We start from the raw sequence: 12,804 nt of genomic DNA on the forward strand, positions 1-12,804 counted from the left end.
GTACTTTCAGACCTCAGTTGCACCTCTAGCCAGCTTGAAACTGTACTGAAGATGGAAAGTTGCATTGGACTACTTGTACATCTAGCCCAGCAATCTGGGGTCTCTCAGATGATGACATTCCCATTACTTGATATTGGATGCTTTTAAATGGAAATGAATGTAGGATGTTCAAGAAATCATGTGATCAACAACTGAATTATGACCCCCCCGCCCAAATCCCTGATTCTATAGATCTATTTGTTTGAATAGTTTTTGAAAGGTACCTAAGTAGAACTGCTCCTAGTTGAGGAAGCACACATCACCTGTGAAGTCATGAATACACACCTTACTGCCAGGCTTTGGTCCCCTCTTCTTGGGGAATTTCAAAGGCTCCACAGCTTTGGAGGGGGTTGGAGTGGAGTGGTTGGTCAGAGCCTTGGGTGTCCGGCCTCGCTTGCGACCAGGTTTGCGTCCCCTTTGTCCAGGCTGATGTTCCAGGAGAGTCTTTGTGCCACTGTGCATGCTGCCCTTTTCAGAGATCACATCAGGCACAGGGGGGAATGGGCTCTTTGGAATCACCACTACCACAAAAAAGGAGAGAGAAGACCATCAGGTACCAACATAGCCTTATGCAAAAACACTTTCATGCGTATTCAACTGTACACTCAACAGAAGAGCCACAACTCAGCGGTAGAGAACTTGCCTGATATGCAAAAGGTAACAGGTTCAATCCCTGACATCCTGAGGTTAAAAACTCCAGTTTGAAACCCTGGGGGATTGCTGTCAGTCAGTTTAGACAATATTTGTTAGGTGGATCAATGACCTGCCTTGCTATGAGGCAACTTCCTATGTGCTTGTCTACTCAGAAGTAAGATCCACTGGGAGTAGAGATCAATGAGGCACACTCCCAGGTATGTGAGTATGGACCTGCAGTCTTAATCTGTTGCGGCAAACGCAGTCTGGTGGCACCTTAAAAAAACAGCGAGCAAGCATATGATGGCAGAAGTTCTCATGGGCCGCAGCCCACTTTGTTACACGTAGCCCAAGAAAGCTTCTGCAACACCACATTTTAAGAGGTTACCAGACTTTGCTGTTCTGGCCGCATATGCTACATTTTTATGTGATTTTTTTTTAAAGAGGGTGATTTAGACTTGCAGCATGAGATATGTCACTATACATTGCTTCAAGCCAATATATGGGTGTGGTGCAAGCCAACATTGTACAATCTGAACTGTGATAAATTGCAATTTAGATAAGCCCCAAGATAGTTCCAAGGGCCATGTCCAATATACTGCTAACGTTCGAAATCTGCCTCAAAGGCAAGGCGAAAGTTCAGTTCCTATTGGCAGCCATCTAAAAGTCATTTTCTGTGGCAGTTTGCTCATAAAAAAGGCCTTGGACGCAATCTAAGAAAAATGAGACCGTTTCAACTACCCTTTCATGAAGTTCCATACAGCCCATACGGAAACTCCAGTGCAATCTATAACCTTGACTATTGTTATGCAAGACTAGACATAAATCACAACAAAAAATCAAATATTTTCTTTCCAAGAAAACTGTGTGTTTATTTACAGAAAAAACTTTATTTTGTTTAAATTGCCACTAATCCAAGAATATGGTATTTTCTAAGATAGTTGTTCAGAGGTGTTATAGCTTCCAAGAGGCCTGCTTGGAACATAAAAGCTCTTCTGAAATGAAAATCACAAGGGGAAACCAGAGAACCATGCCCTCAAATGTTCACCTACTAAGTAGTTCCAACATTAACAAAAGAGAGAGAGAGAGTACATTGTAGAGCTGGAAAAGGTTCACAAAAGAGCTATCAAAATCATCATGGGGCTGGAGCAATCTCCCTGTGAGGAAAATTCACAACATTTGGGGCTTTTTAGTTTTCAAAAAAGGAAAGGCAGGGAAGACATGACAGAGGTGTGCAAAGTTATGGTGACAAATGTGGATGGGGACTATTCTACTCCCCCAAATACTGTAACCTGGGGCTAATCAATGAAACTGAATGTTGGAAGATCAGAACTGTCAAAAGAAAGTACTTCTTCACACAGTGTGCAATTAAAGCTTTGGAATTCGCTCCCACAACATGCAAAGATGACTACCAAATTGGATGGCTTTAAAACAGCACTAGACAAATTCATGGAGGATAGGGCTACCTATGCTTACTAGCCATAACATCTATTTTGGAGGTAGTATGCTGTTGCAGGCAATATGGCTCTGAATATCAGTTGCTGGAAATCACAAGCAGCAAGAGTGCTTTTGCACTCACATCTGCTTGCACATTTCCCAATGCATCAATTTGGCCGCCATGAGACCAGAATGCATGTCTAGATAGGCCTCTGGCCTGATCCAATAGGTCTCTTCTTATGTTAGCATCCCCCTAACCCTGAGACAGGATCATTTGTGAAGCATACTTTAGGGATAAGATACTCTCATATAATCCTGTTTTATTAGCTGCATTTTGAGCAACCTTATCTTATGCCTTTCCAACTATTCTCATGAGGTTTCTTTCTGCTTCTTCAAGGTTACAGCACTAAATGTTGGTTTCCTTTTACTGATTATTACAAGATCCTGCATTTTTGTATCTCCTAACCTTTCTGCTGCTCAAAAAGAGGCAAGTTATGAAAAACCTGTTCCTCCCTCCAACATATAAGGGAATCATGGAAATTAGTGCTAAGTACGACGACCCCATCCTTTGCACTACCCAAGAATCTGGCTTGTTTATTGACAACACTTGTTTTGAAGTTAGCAGTGTTTCTAGATGCTTTGTAGTCAGTTCCAGAACATAGAGACCCAAGTTTTGTAGTATGTGTGGCAGCCAAACCAACTACAGCATGAAGAACAGTCGGCTGGCCCAGGCAAGCTGCTTATTAGCAGAGGTGAGGTACAAAGCACCTGCCCCCCCCCCAGCACACCTGCAGTGAGGTTTAATATGGAGGGGTGGAGAGGTCCTTCACCCAGCAGTTTAGCAAGCTGCTGGGAGAGGTGCCTTTCCAACACAGGAGAAGGACAGAGGTGTCAGATCTCACTAATTCTCCTGGACCTCTAGTCTTTCCATACCACTGACCACAGCATACTTCTGGATAGGCTCTCGGGGTTGGGAGTTAAGAGGCATAGTGTGCCATGGGAACACTGATTTAAGTTTATGCCTGGGAACTACTTCTCAGCCTCAGGGTGTTTGTGGGGTTCTGCAGGTTCCATCTAGTCTTCCGTGCTTTTTGATATCTATATGAAACCTTGGTCACCTGGGAATTTGAGGTGAGGTGCTATCAACATGTTGATGATATCTAGCTCTAATTCTGCCTTTGCTCACACTCATAGAGGGCTGGATGAGTGCCAAACAAAGGAGCTTGATCCAGGCAAGATGGTGGTTCTGCAGTTAGGTAAGTAGTTTGTTCAAAGAGATGGATCAAGTTTTCACTCCAGATCTGGCTCCTTGATCCAACTTTTGTCACTGAAGGCATGAGTAGCTTCTGTGCCAAGCAGTCCCCCCTCTTTTTTTTTAGCTTAGGCTGGTGGCCTTTGTTGGACAGAGACTGCCTGACCACAGGTTTTCATTGTCTATCTTGAACCACCTACTGTAATGCAATATATGTAGAGTTGACTTTAAAGAATGTTGGGCAGTTGACTGCAACCACTCATAACTCGAATGGCTACAGTCTGTTTCCAAACAAATTCATAGTGCTGCTTCTTAGTCCTAAAACCCCAGACAGCTTAGGACCCAGGTACCTAAGTGGACACTTGCTTGTATACAAACCTTGAGTTCGTTTTAGAGACTCTTCTCCAGGTTTCCCTACCAGTCAAGATAAGGTAGGTAGCAACTAAAGAGCAGAGCCTGCTTTGTGGAATTCCACTGCAAGGGAAGCCACCCTGATGCCAACATTGTTATCCTGTCAGTACCAGATAAAGACATTTCTGTTTTCCCTTATTTTAAACTGTATTATTTTAAGCATGCTGTAATTTATTGTATTTTAATTTTGTGTTTCATTTTGTAAACTACAGTGGAAGTTTCCCTGAAAGGCAGCATAAAAATATTTTAAACACACCCATACCCTCTGTCGTTCTAACATTGTCCAAGGACTTAACTCTCTGAAGTAGTCAGTGGGTACAGTACAAAACAGTCTGACAACAGCTTGCCCACAAGGTTTGGAAAGCTGCCTATTCACAGAATTCCCACTCGTATTCAGCTGCAAGCCAAATGCCTAGAAATGATATTCTCTTTCTAGGAAGGACTAAAGAACAACCACTTAACTCCCAACATTGAATCTTTTGCTCCCACATAAGTCAGCCAGCCCCCAAGATTCTGCTTGAAAGAGGACACAAGCAATGAACACTAGAAATACAACTAAAAACAAATGTCAAAATCTGTTACCTTTCCGTCAGAGGCAATGCTACAGTGTCACTTCGACTTATTCACCTCCTAGTAGTCCAATTGAAGGCACGCTACCCTAAATGGAAGAGGTGGTGTAGACGCTTACAGGTCTTCTTACAGAGATCCCACTTTCCTTAATTTCTACCTGAAGCTGTTCTCCCTTCCAGGCAAATGAAGTAAAGCTTTCCGGGCCCTTAATCTGTACACAATTGTTTGGAAAAAATGGCTGACAAATACAAGAAGAATGTATGGTGCCACTTAACACATCTCCATGGCAACTTAAAAACGATTAACTTTTGCTTGCCTGCTGAGCAGAGTAAAGTTGTGTTGAAAAGGCTGACTGCATTAACGGGAACAAAGGAAACTGGGGCAAGCGTCTGCAATTATGATCTCTGCTGTACCCACAGTAACGTTCATCGCCCTTGGCACAGCAATGAAAGGAGTGCATCCTTTCTTAGGTCTTCTTTGCTTGGCAAGATCTTAGTGCGTTCCTGCCAGCTGGGATAGTGCCAAGGCAGAAACTCCACTCCTCTGCATTCCAGATCTCCTGATAAAGTGGAAGACTGCTTCTGGCTCACAGTCTGCCCAAGGACAGTTAACTCTTGCAGTCCTGCCACGCAGCTACTGTATCCAAGAAACTTCCTCTCCATTATTTCCCAACTTTTCCTCAAACCGAGACTCAACACGGCTTACACAGATTTAAACAAGACAGATACAATAATATCCATTAGTGCTGTCCAGCTCCACTAGGGTTTATTATAGTCATGTTAAATCCCCAAAGTAAAGCTTGATGATGTGGTCCAATGGTGTATATGGCAAATATTCAGAAACTCGGTGAATGCTACTCTTTACCCTTTTAATCTTTTAGGAGGTTAATGGTAAAAATGTCAGAAAACCTGACAACCACCACCACTTGCCTTAGGCAACTGTTGTAATTTCATCATTGTTTCCTTATAATCGCCCCTCCATCCCCTATGTAAGACTAGACAGGTCTCTGTGCAAGACAGCACAGATGATCAGATGCTGCATCAGATTTCTTCTTGTTATCACTATTGTCCAATGCCATTTCTGTGAGCTGGAAATTTTCACCATGGGCAATTAAAAATGCACAAAGAAAGATGACTTGTGTATTACCAGAGATAAGGGTGTGTAAAGAAAATATACTGATGCAGACAAAAACCTTGTGTAAAATATTGTAAATTTGGAGTAAGGAGTTTGGTTGGTGGGATTAGAAATCAGTGGCCACAGGCCAAAAATGATTAGAACTCCATGAGGCCCAGAGCTGCCAATGAAGGGTGTGTGTGTAAGGGGGCCATCAGCAGCCATAATGGACCACTTTGAAAGATGGGTATTGAGGTGTTGGGTTGACAGACTCCCTTCTTTCTGAAAATGACCACCCGACAAAACTAGCTACATATTAAGAGAGAAGGAGGATAACTGGGATCATTTTCTGAAGGGATCCAGTGGTTCTGAAGGGATCAAATGGTTTCAAATATTCTCCCTAAATGTCAGAGAAGACTATGTTCTAAATATTTAGCAAGTGCCTTGCCATGTACCAATAAATGATATGTACCTCTAGATGACAGAAGCAAGGATGAAACTACATGGACTTAGTAAAATCCTTTAGTCATTCTTCAGACTTTCTGATCAGAGGTTTCTAATACTTTCCAGAAAATTCAGAATTTTCTTAAATAAAGAACCTAGTAGTTATTATACATGCAAACACACAAGCACACATGATTAGGAACTATGAACTAGGATCAGAAACTACGATCACAAAGACTTACACATTGGCCCTGGACATAAAAGCCTCCACCTAGATGATGCAGAAAGTTATCTACTTGCTTACTATATGACTCCATCTTCTTGATGTTTCCTTACCTGTTAATTATTGCATTTTATATGACCTTTCACACAATGTAAAAGCTACTTCTAGAAATCTAGCCCATGTTTAGCATTCATTTCCATGTTAATTGTTTCCAGAAAAAAACAATTGATTGCAATCTTGGCAACCTGGAAAATCATGGGAGTTTTGAGTTGTAAGATTCCTGCAGTTTTTAGAGATCATGCCCCACTGCTCATGTAATGAAATTCTGGCAGGTATTTTGGCATACTACATGATGAATCATAGGGGAACAGAAGCGCATATGCACAGAAAGAGTAGGAGAGTGGCGATATTAGTTGTGACAACCACAGATACTAGTGTGAATGAAATATAGCATGACATGGTGGCATGTTGATCACAGCCACAGTTCCATAATGCAACAGGTAATGCAGTATAAAAGGAACACCAGGGACCAGAACAGAAGCACTAGCATTATAATCAGCAAAACTAAAATAATAAATCCCACACCTGAATGCAGACTATGTATCTGAGGTTGGTGGCTCCCGTGAGCAGAAGATGGACAGGTGGATACTCTGCTCCCTCTAGTGCTAAAGAAGCAAAAATACTCCAGGTTTTTTTTTTACACCCAAGTCAAGTTATTGGGATGGGCTGAAAACCTAAATAGTTAAATTAAGTTCACATCTCCAGAACCCATGAGTACACACCTTGCTTTCTAGCCATTATAATTTTAATATCTTAGCTACTGGAATATTAGCCCTGAACTTCTGGTTCAGCAGAGCTGACAAGCACAAGTAACTGTAGGGTCAATTCCTATGTTGGCATTCTCTAGTCTGAACAGTTAATGAGATTATCAGGGTTGGTAAAGACAGCATAGAACAAGAAGATAGTCCTGTGCAATCTTTTTTGGGCATGCTTTCAGCCAGGATTCCACAAATCCCCAGGAAAGAATGCTTTAGGCCCTCTGCCATCACTCACCTGCCCTTGTCAGGGCATCAGCAGCACACAGATCCTCTCCCCCAAGTTATCTGAAATTGCAGATAACCCAAGAGAAGCTTCAGTTTTCTCTGAAGTTCATTTGACCAGCCTTCCCCCACATGTTTGCCCAAGGACTTGGAGGACAGGAGGGAGATATCTGCACTACTTCTGCCTCCTCCAAAGTGCAGTGTAATGCAAGACACATGCACTCATGCCTATGTTCTCTGCATGTTTAAAGAGGATGCAGGGGATAGGCTGATAGCTACCACAAACAATGGCTGATTGAGCCAAGCCAAGATATACAAACTATTGCTTCAAAAGTTCACTGCAGTAATGTACAATCAATATTATGGGAAGCTGCTATGAGGAGCCAGCCTTAACGAGAAGGCTGTATGGAGAACATAAGCAGCAACATGCTTAAGAGAGAGAAAGCACAGAGACATGGCAAAATATTTTTTGTGCTTGACATAGCTTCCACCACAACCATGACCATACTGGGAAGATTTCAAAGCATCCCATTTGATAAACGACCACAGAACCCAATACCACAACAGAGAGTGCAAAAGACAACACCAACAAAATATTAGCTCACTTTTAAAAAACTATGTTAAACCAAAATACATAACCCTCCATCAAAGATATGTGCACAATGATATGTTGCCAGTCCATAGCCAACTATTACCCATTTCAGGGGTGAAATGTAGTAATGCTTTGATAGGACTCTCACCTTTCGTTCCAGGGGGCTGCAAGTTGTCACCGGTCAGTGAACACCAACCAACTGGAAAGATGTCGCGAGAATCGTAACGGCACCAGTAATCAAAGGCTCCCCTCCAGCCATCAAAAGTGATGAGGACCTCAGAACCCCGCACCTCACCAATGGTGGCAGGGCAGATGAAATGTGGGTTTTTCCTATCTACAGCCTCCAGTTTCATCCCCATCTTAAAGAAATTCTGGGATGGAGATGGTGGCTCCTAGGAGGGGGAAGGGACATGAAAAAGGATCAGATGCAACTCAATTAATACACATATGTGTGCATGTACACACACGGCTTACTTTACAGACCTATGCTGCTGACTTAGCAGTGCACTCATTAGCCCTTGTTTCCCAGCAGCTGCTGCACAAGGAATCAGATAAAGGCTACTGGTGGGCTGATTTACAGAACTTAATTGCATCACAGGCCAAGTTCAGATGCAATGTTGAACTTTGGCTTATTTTTCTTAAACCAGGTTAAATTCTACGTTCAAACAACAGTACCTTCATTCATTTTCTGCTGTCAACCTAGCTTCTCAAATTGGGAGCTTAATCCAGGAAGTTGCTAACTGCAGTTCATACACTTGTCTTTCCTAAGTCCAAGCCAAGTTACCCTGATGAAGGGTTGGTTAAGGATAACAAAGGAGGGCTGTATGGAACACTACTGGGGGAGGGGAAGCACATAGCGCAATGCAGTAGCAGGAGTAGCACTCTGTGCATCACACAGATGTTCACTGGTTCAATGGAACCTGGGGTCCTCCAGATATTGCTGTACTACAACTCCTAACATCCCTGACCACTGGTCATGCTAGCTGGGAAAGAGATGGGATCCCCAATAACTTCTAGAATGCAACATATTCACCGTTACAGTAATCAGGGAAAGATTACACTCAGTATAAAAACAACTAGGGTTCAATGTTATGTCTAAATGGGGAGATTGAGAGTTCTGGCCCCCTACACCATCCTGTCAAACCTTGGTCCTCTGGCATACCTTGTGATGCCCTGCTACCAACCTTTTGCTGAATTATTTTCTCCCTTTTACTCTCCACAAATATAATTTTCAATCTTGCCTTTTCACATCCCTACTTTCCATCTGTGCTCATGTTCATATTGTTCTTACCCCATCTTGCTCCTGCCCCGAATCTGATCCCACTTTGCCTTCTGACTAGACCCAATCCTTCTGTGACTTACCTCTTTGGCCAACATACCCCCCCTCCCCCACCTGTAAAGTTATTAAGTGTGCCATCCATGACACGGCCACATCAAACTTAGGGACATTCGCTTCCTTGCTTTCAGAAACCTAGGGTCTTGCTATCTATATGCTCTGAACAGGAGTACTGTTAATGAAGAGGAGTGGAACAAAGGCCTCAACCCCCACTGCTTCCAGGCAAATGGAGAACCAAACTCATAAGCACATCAAAGGCAGCTACATTGTCTTCAGAACAGGAAACGATGATGGCCATACCTTGTGGAAAATCCTAACAGGTGCCATTTCTGCTCCATTCAGAGTCTTCAGGAGAAACATGGGCCAAGAAGAAGCATTCAGTCGAAACCCTGCAACCAACAGAAGCGGAGGCCATAAAAAGCTTAGCAGCAGCTTTCAGTTCTGCTATCCTTCCATCATGAAGACACCTTGATGTATTCATCATAACATTTAGCAAATGTACTGAAAATCAAGGACTATTTCTCTTGAGAGAGTCTAAGGAAGCTTAGTTTGCACCATACTATTGGCTGGACTTTTTGTTGATGCAACTACTTGAGTACACCAAGATTTTCTAATAGGCAACATAAGCAGAACTTGGAAATAAATGCAATAGTATTTTAAGAATGTGAACTGGTGTTTTATAGTGGGCTTAATCATGACATCACAGCTAACACAACCCTCTTATTGTAATCCATTGTGGACCCATTCTGCTGGGAAATTAGAAGAACTTTCCTGAAAACTTCAGCTGTGCCACTTTTGACAGTGAACTACAGTAAAGCAAGTGATCTGCCCTGTACAGCCTCAGGCACACTTGTACAGAAGAGTGTATTATGAGTCCTTCTGCATATTTAAATCTGCTCTTAATTCAGAGATGCAGAGCCACTAGCATGGCTACCTGTGGTCAGTAACATGTGCCTAGAGCAGGGTGAGCAAACTTTTTCAGCAGGGGGCCGGTCCACTGTCTCTCAGACCTTGTGGGGGGCGGGGCTGGACTATATTTTTTTGGGGGGAATGAATGAATTCTTACGCCCCGCAAATAACCCAGAGATGCATTTTAAATAAAAGCACACATTCTACTCATGTAAAAACACCAGGCAGGCCCAGAGATGCATTTTAAATAAAAGGACACAAACACGCTGATTCCCGGACCGTCCGTGGGCCGGATTTAGAAGGTGATTGGGCCGGATCCGGCCCCCAGGCCTTAATTTGTCTACCCATGGCCTAGAGGAACCCAGGCAGGGAAGAAACATGAGTGGAGCACACAGTAGATACCTCTAAGTAAGCCTCCCTTCTCCAGAGCACTTCATATATTCAGATGTCATATCGCTGTTTACTGCAATTCCAAAGCTCTTTTGATCACTTGGAATCTAGAAAACATGATTATAGCATAAATGTAGCCCTTAGGGCAAACAAGGTTTCAACTCACCTAAAGGAGGCTGCAACATCCCTCCATTCTTTTCACAGTTGCCAATAGGCTGGATTTCTGCAGAATCCACCAGACGCCAGAAGTCATTCTTATTATCACTGCCATCCAGGCGCAATCGGAGACGGGCACCTGTCAATCCCACCACAGTAGCAATACAAGTGGAAGTGGTGTTTCTGGGATCCTGGGCTTCTAGCTTCATGCTGATCTTGAATTCATTGGAAGGTGGGGTGTACGACTGAGGAGAACAAGGCTTTCAGCATGACTTGAGTGATACATTTTTCTTCCCTCCCAAACCTCCTCCTTATTCCCTGAATTGTTCCCAGCACCTGAATGCCAGGAGCATATTAGAACTGGATGTCACAGTAGGCAATGAAAGAGAAACAAGGGTAAGGAACAAGTGAAAGAAATCCAATCATCAACATGTTAAAAATTCTCCTCCAAAACGTTCACTTACAGCCACTAAACCCCAAAATTCTCTTCTTTTCCCATTATTTTTGCTTTTGAAATAAAACACCGCTGTCTTTCAAGAGAAATGGAAAGCCTTCTCTGTGGCAGCACCTATATTTCAGAATTAACATTAGGCAGGCACCTTTGCCATACTGTTCAAGATGCCCGCTAAAACCCTTTTTTAGTTAAACAAGTCTATCCAGACTTACAATTTAATATTTTCTATTAAAATTTTGTTGATTTTATACGTGGATTGTTGATAATTGTTTTATATTGTTTTATGTACAGTACATTGCTTAGAGAACTTTTTGATTGAGAAGTTTATGTATATTTAAAAATCTAAATGAGCTCAAGCCAACCTGTCATGCTTTGTTAATGGTGGTTAACCCTGAGCTTGCACAACATCACAGCACTATGCTTATCTCCTTGATCAGGCACTCTTGGGGTCATTGGAAGATGACTTTTCTGAGTCCATCTAGCCCACTATTGCTTACTTTGACTGGCAGCAGCTCTTCATCTTGCACCTGACAAAGTGGGCTTCAGTCCACAAAATCTTATGCCATAATAAAAATTGTTGGCTGTAAAGGTGCCAAAAGGTTCTTTGGTTGCCTTAGTAGTTTTTTGGGCTATCAACATCTAGAATGGGCAGACGGGACAAGGTCCCCCAGAAATTTTCAAGGAGGGGGCTGGGTCCCATCAATATTTTGCATCACTTGCACAAGCTGTGTGGTGTGCGCACAGCACATCAGCACCTCAAACACTAGTGGTGTCAGCATATCGCCAGCCCCCTAAATCGTGTGGGCAAGCTGACGCATCTGGCTATCAGACAGAGTTCTTTCAAATTATCTCCAAATTAATCCAATTTAATTGGACATTTCAAGGATCAAACCTGGGATAGTCTGCATTCAACAATACTTAAAACTTGGCTTGGAGTCCTACTGTACTCTTGGACCTCCATTTCCTACCAACCCAATTTGCTAGTAAATCAAAACCCAGGCACTATGCTACCTTCAAAATTCATATATTTTTGTCTAGGCTTCACCTATAAGGCAGACACTTTCATTAGAAAGCATCTTAAGTTTGTAGCCAAAGACGATGCCCGTACAATCATCTCATAACTCAAGGAACTACAACAAACGTTAGAGAAGAAATTATCTTTATTTTAACTTTAGACCTAAAGGAAACTAATGTCGGCACATGCAATGATCCAGATACATATATAGTCCAAGCAGGGAGAAATCTAATGTTCCTGTTCAAACCTACCTGTGAACAAAGGTTCCTGAGCTATTTCACCAACCTTAAAGGTCATGTGACTGCACCTTTATTTAAAAAGCTCTGTTCTGTTATATATTTTACAACCGGGTACCTGCATCGGTTGCTCTTCCCCCACAAAGAGAAGGTACAGGAGTTTATTCCACACTTGTCCATGAGCTGTCTAGAAGCTGACCCCTTCATCCCAACTCTTTTACAACATGGAATGCTCCATTACCTGCTTGAAGCAATGGGCAGGAGCAGGGATGGAGCATGTCTCTTTCAAGTATCTATCCCAGGCAAAGTGACCTGTGTAAAGGAGAAGAAAAATAAAGACTGCAATGGAACTTTTGAGAATAATTCTGGAAAATGGCCAGTCTTTATAAGAACCTTAATGAAATACCTATAAATGTATTAATAATTAGGCAGAGGAGCTGATCAAAATGAATTGCACAATGATAACAATTTCAAGTTCAAATGATCACAATGAATTGTTTGGGCTGAGAGTACAGAATTACCAATGGTGATAGAGAAACTTAAATTAAGTCTAA

At 42.4% G+C, this 12,804-nt stretch overlaps 1 protein-coding gene across 5 annotated transcripts in view; it reads right to left on the reverse strand.

Annotated features, from left to right (window-relative positions):
- SCMH1 (Scm polycomb group protein homolog 1) overlaps positions 1–12,804 on the reverse strand; it is a 43,498-nt gene that overhangs the window by 12,250 nt on the left and 18,444 nt on the right. For all 5 annotated transcript variants that reach the window (XM_081201959.1, XM_081201957.1, XM_081201958.1 and 2 more), the window contains 5 exons: positions 12,492–12,562; positions 10,556–10,790; positions 9,391–9,479; positions 7,903–8,146; positions 325–560 (listed from right to left, as the gene is read on the reverse strand). In XM_081201959.1, the coding sequence (XP_081058085.1) occupies positions 325–560; positions 7,903–8,146; positions 9,391–9,479; positions 10,556–10,790; positions 12,492–12,562 (875 nt within the window). The remainder of the gene's footprint in view (positions 1–324; positions 561–7,902; positions 8,147–9,390; positions 9,480–10,555; positions 10,791–12,491; positions 12,563–12,804) is intronic.

This window comes from Podarcis bocagei (genome assembly GCF_964188305.1).
Source record: "Podarcis bocagei genome assembly, chromosome: 7".
Classification (NCBI taxonomy): Eukaryota; Metazoa; Chordata; class Lepidosauria; order Squamata; family Lacertidae; genus Podarcis; species Podarcis bocagei.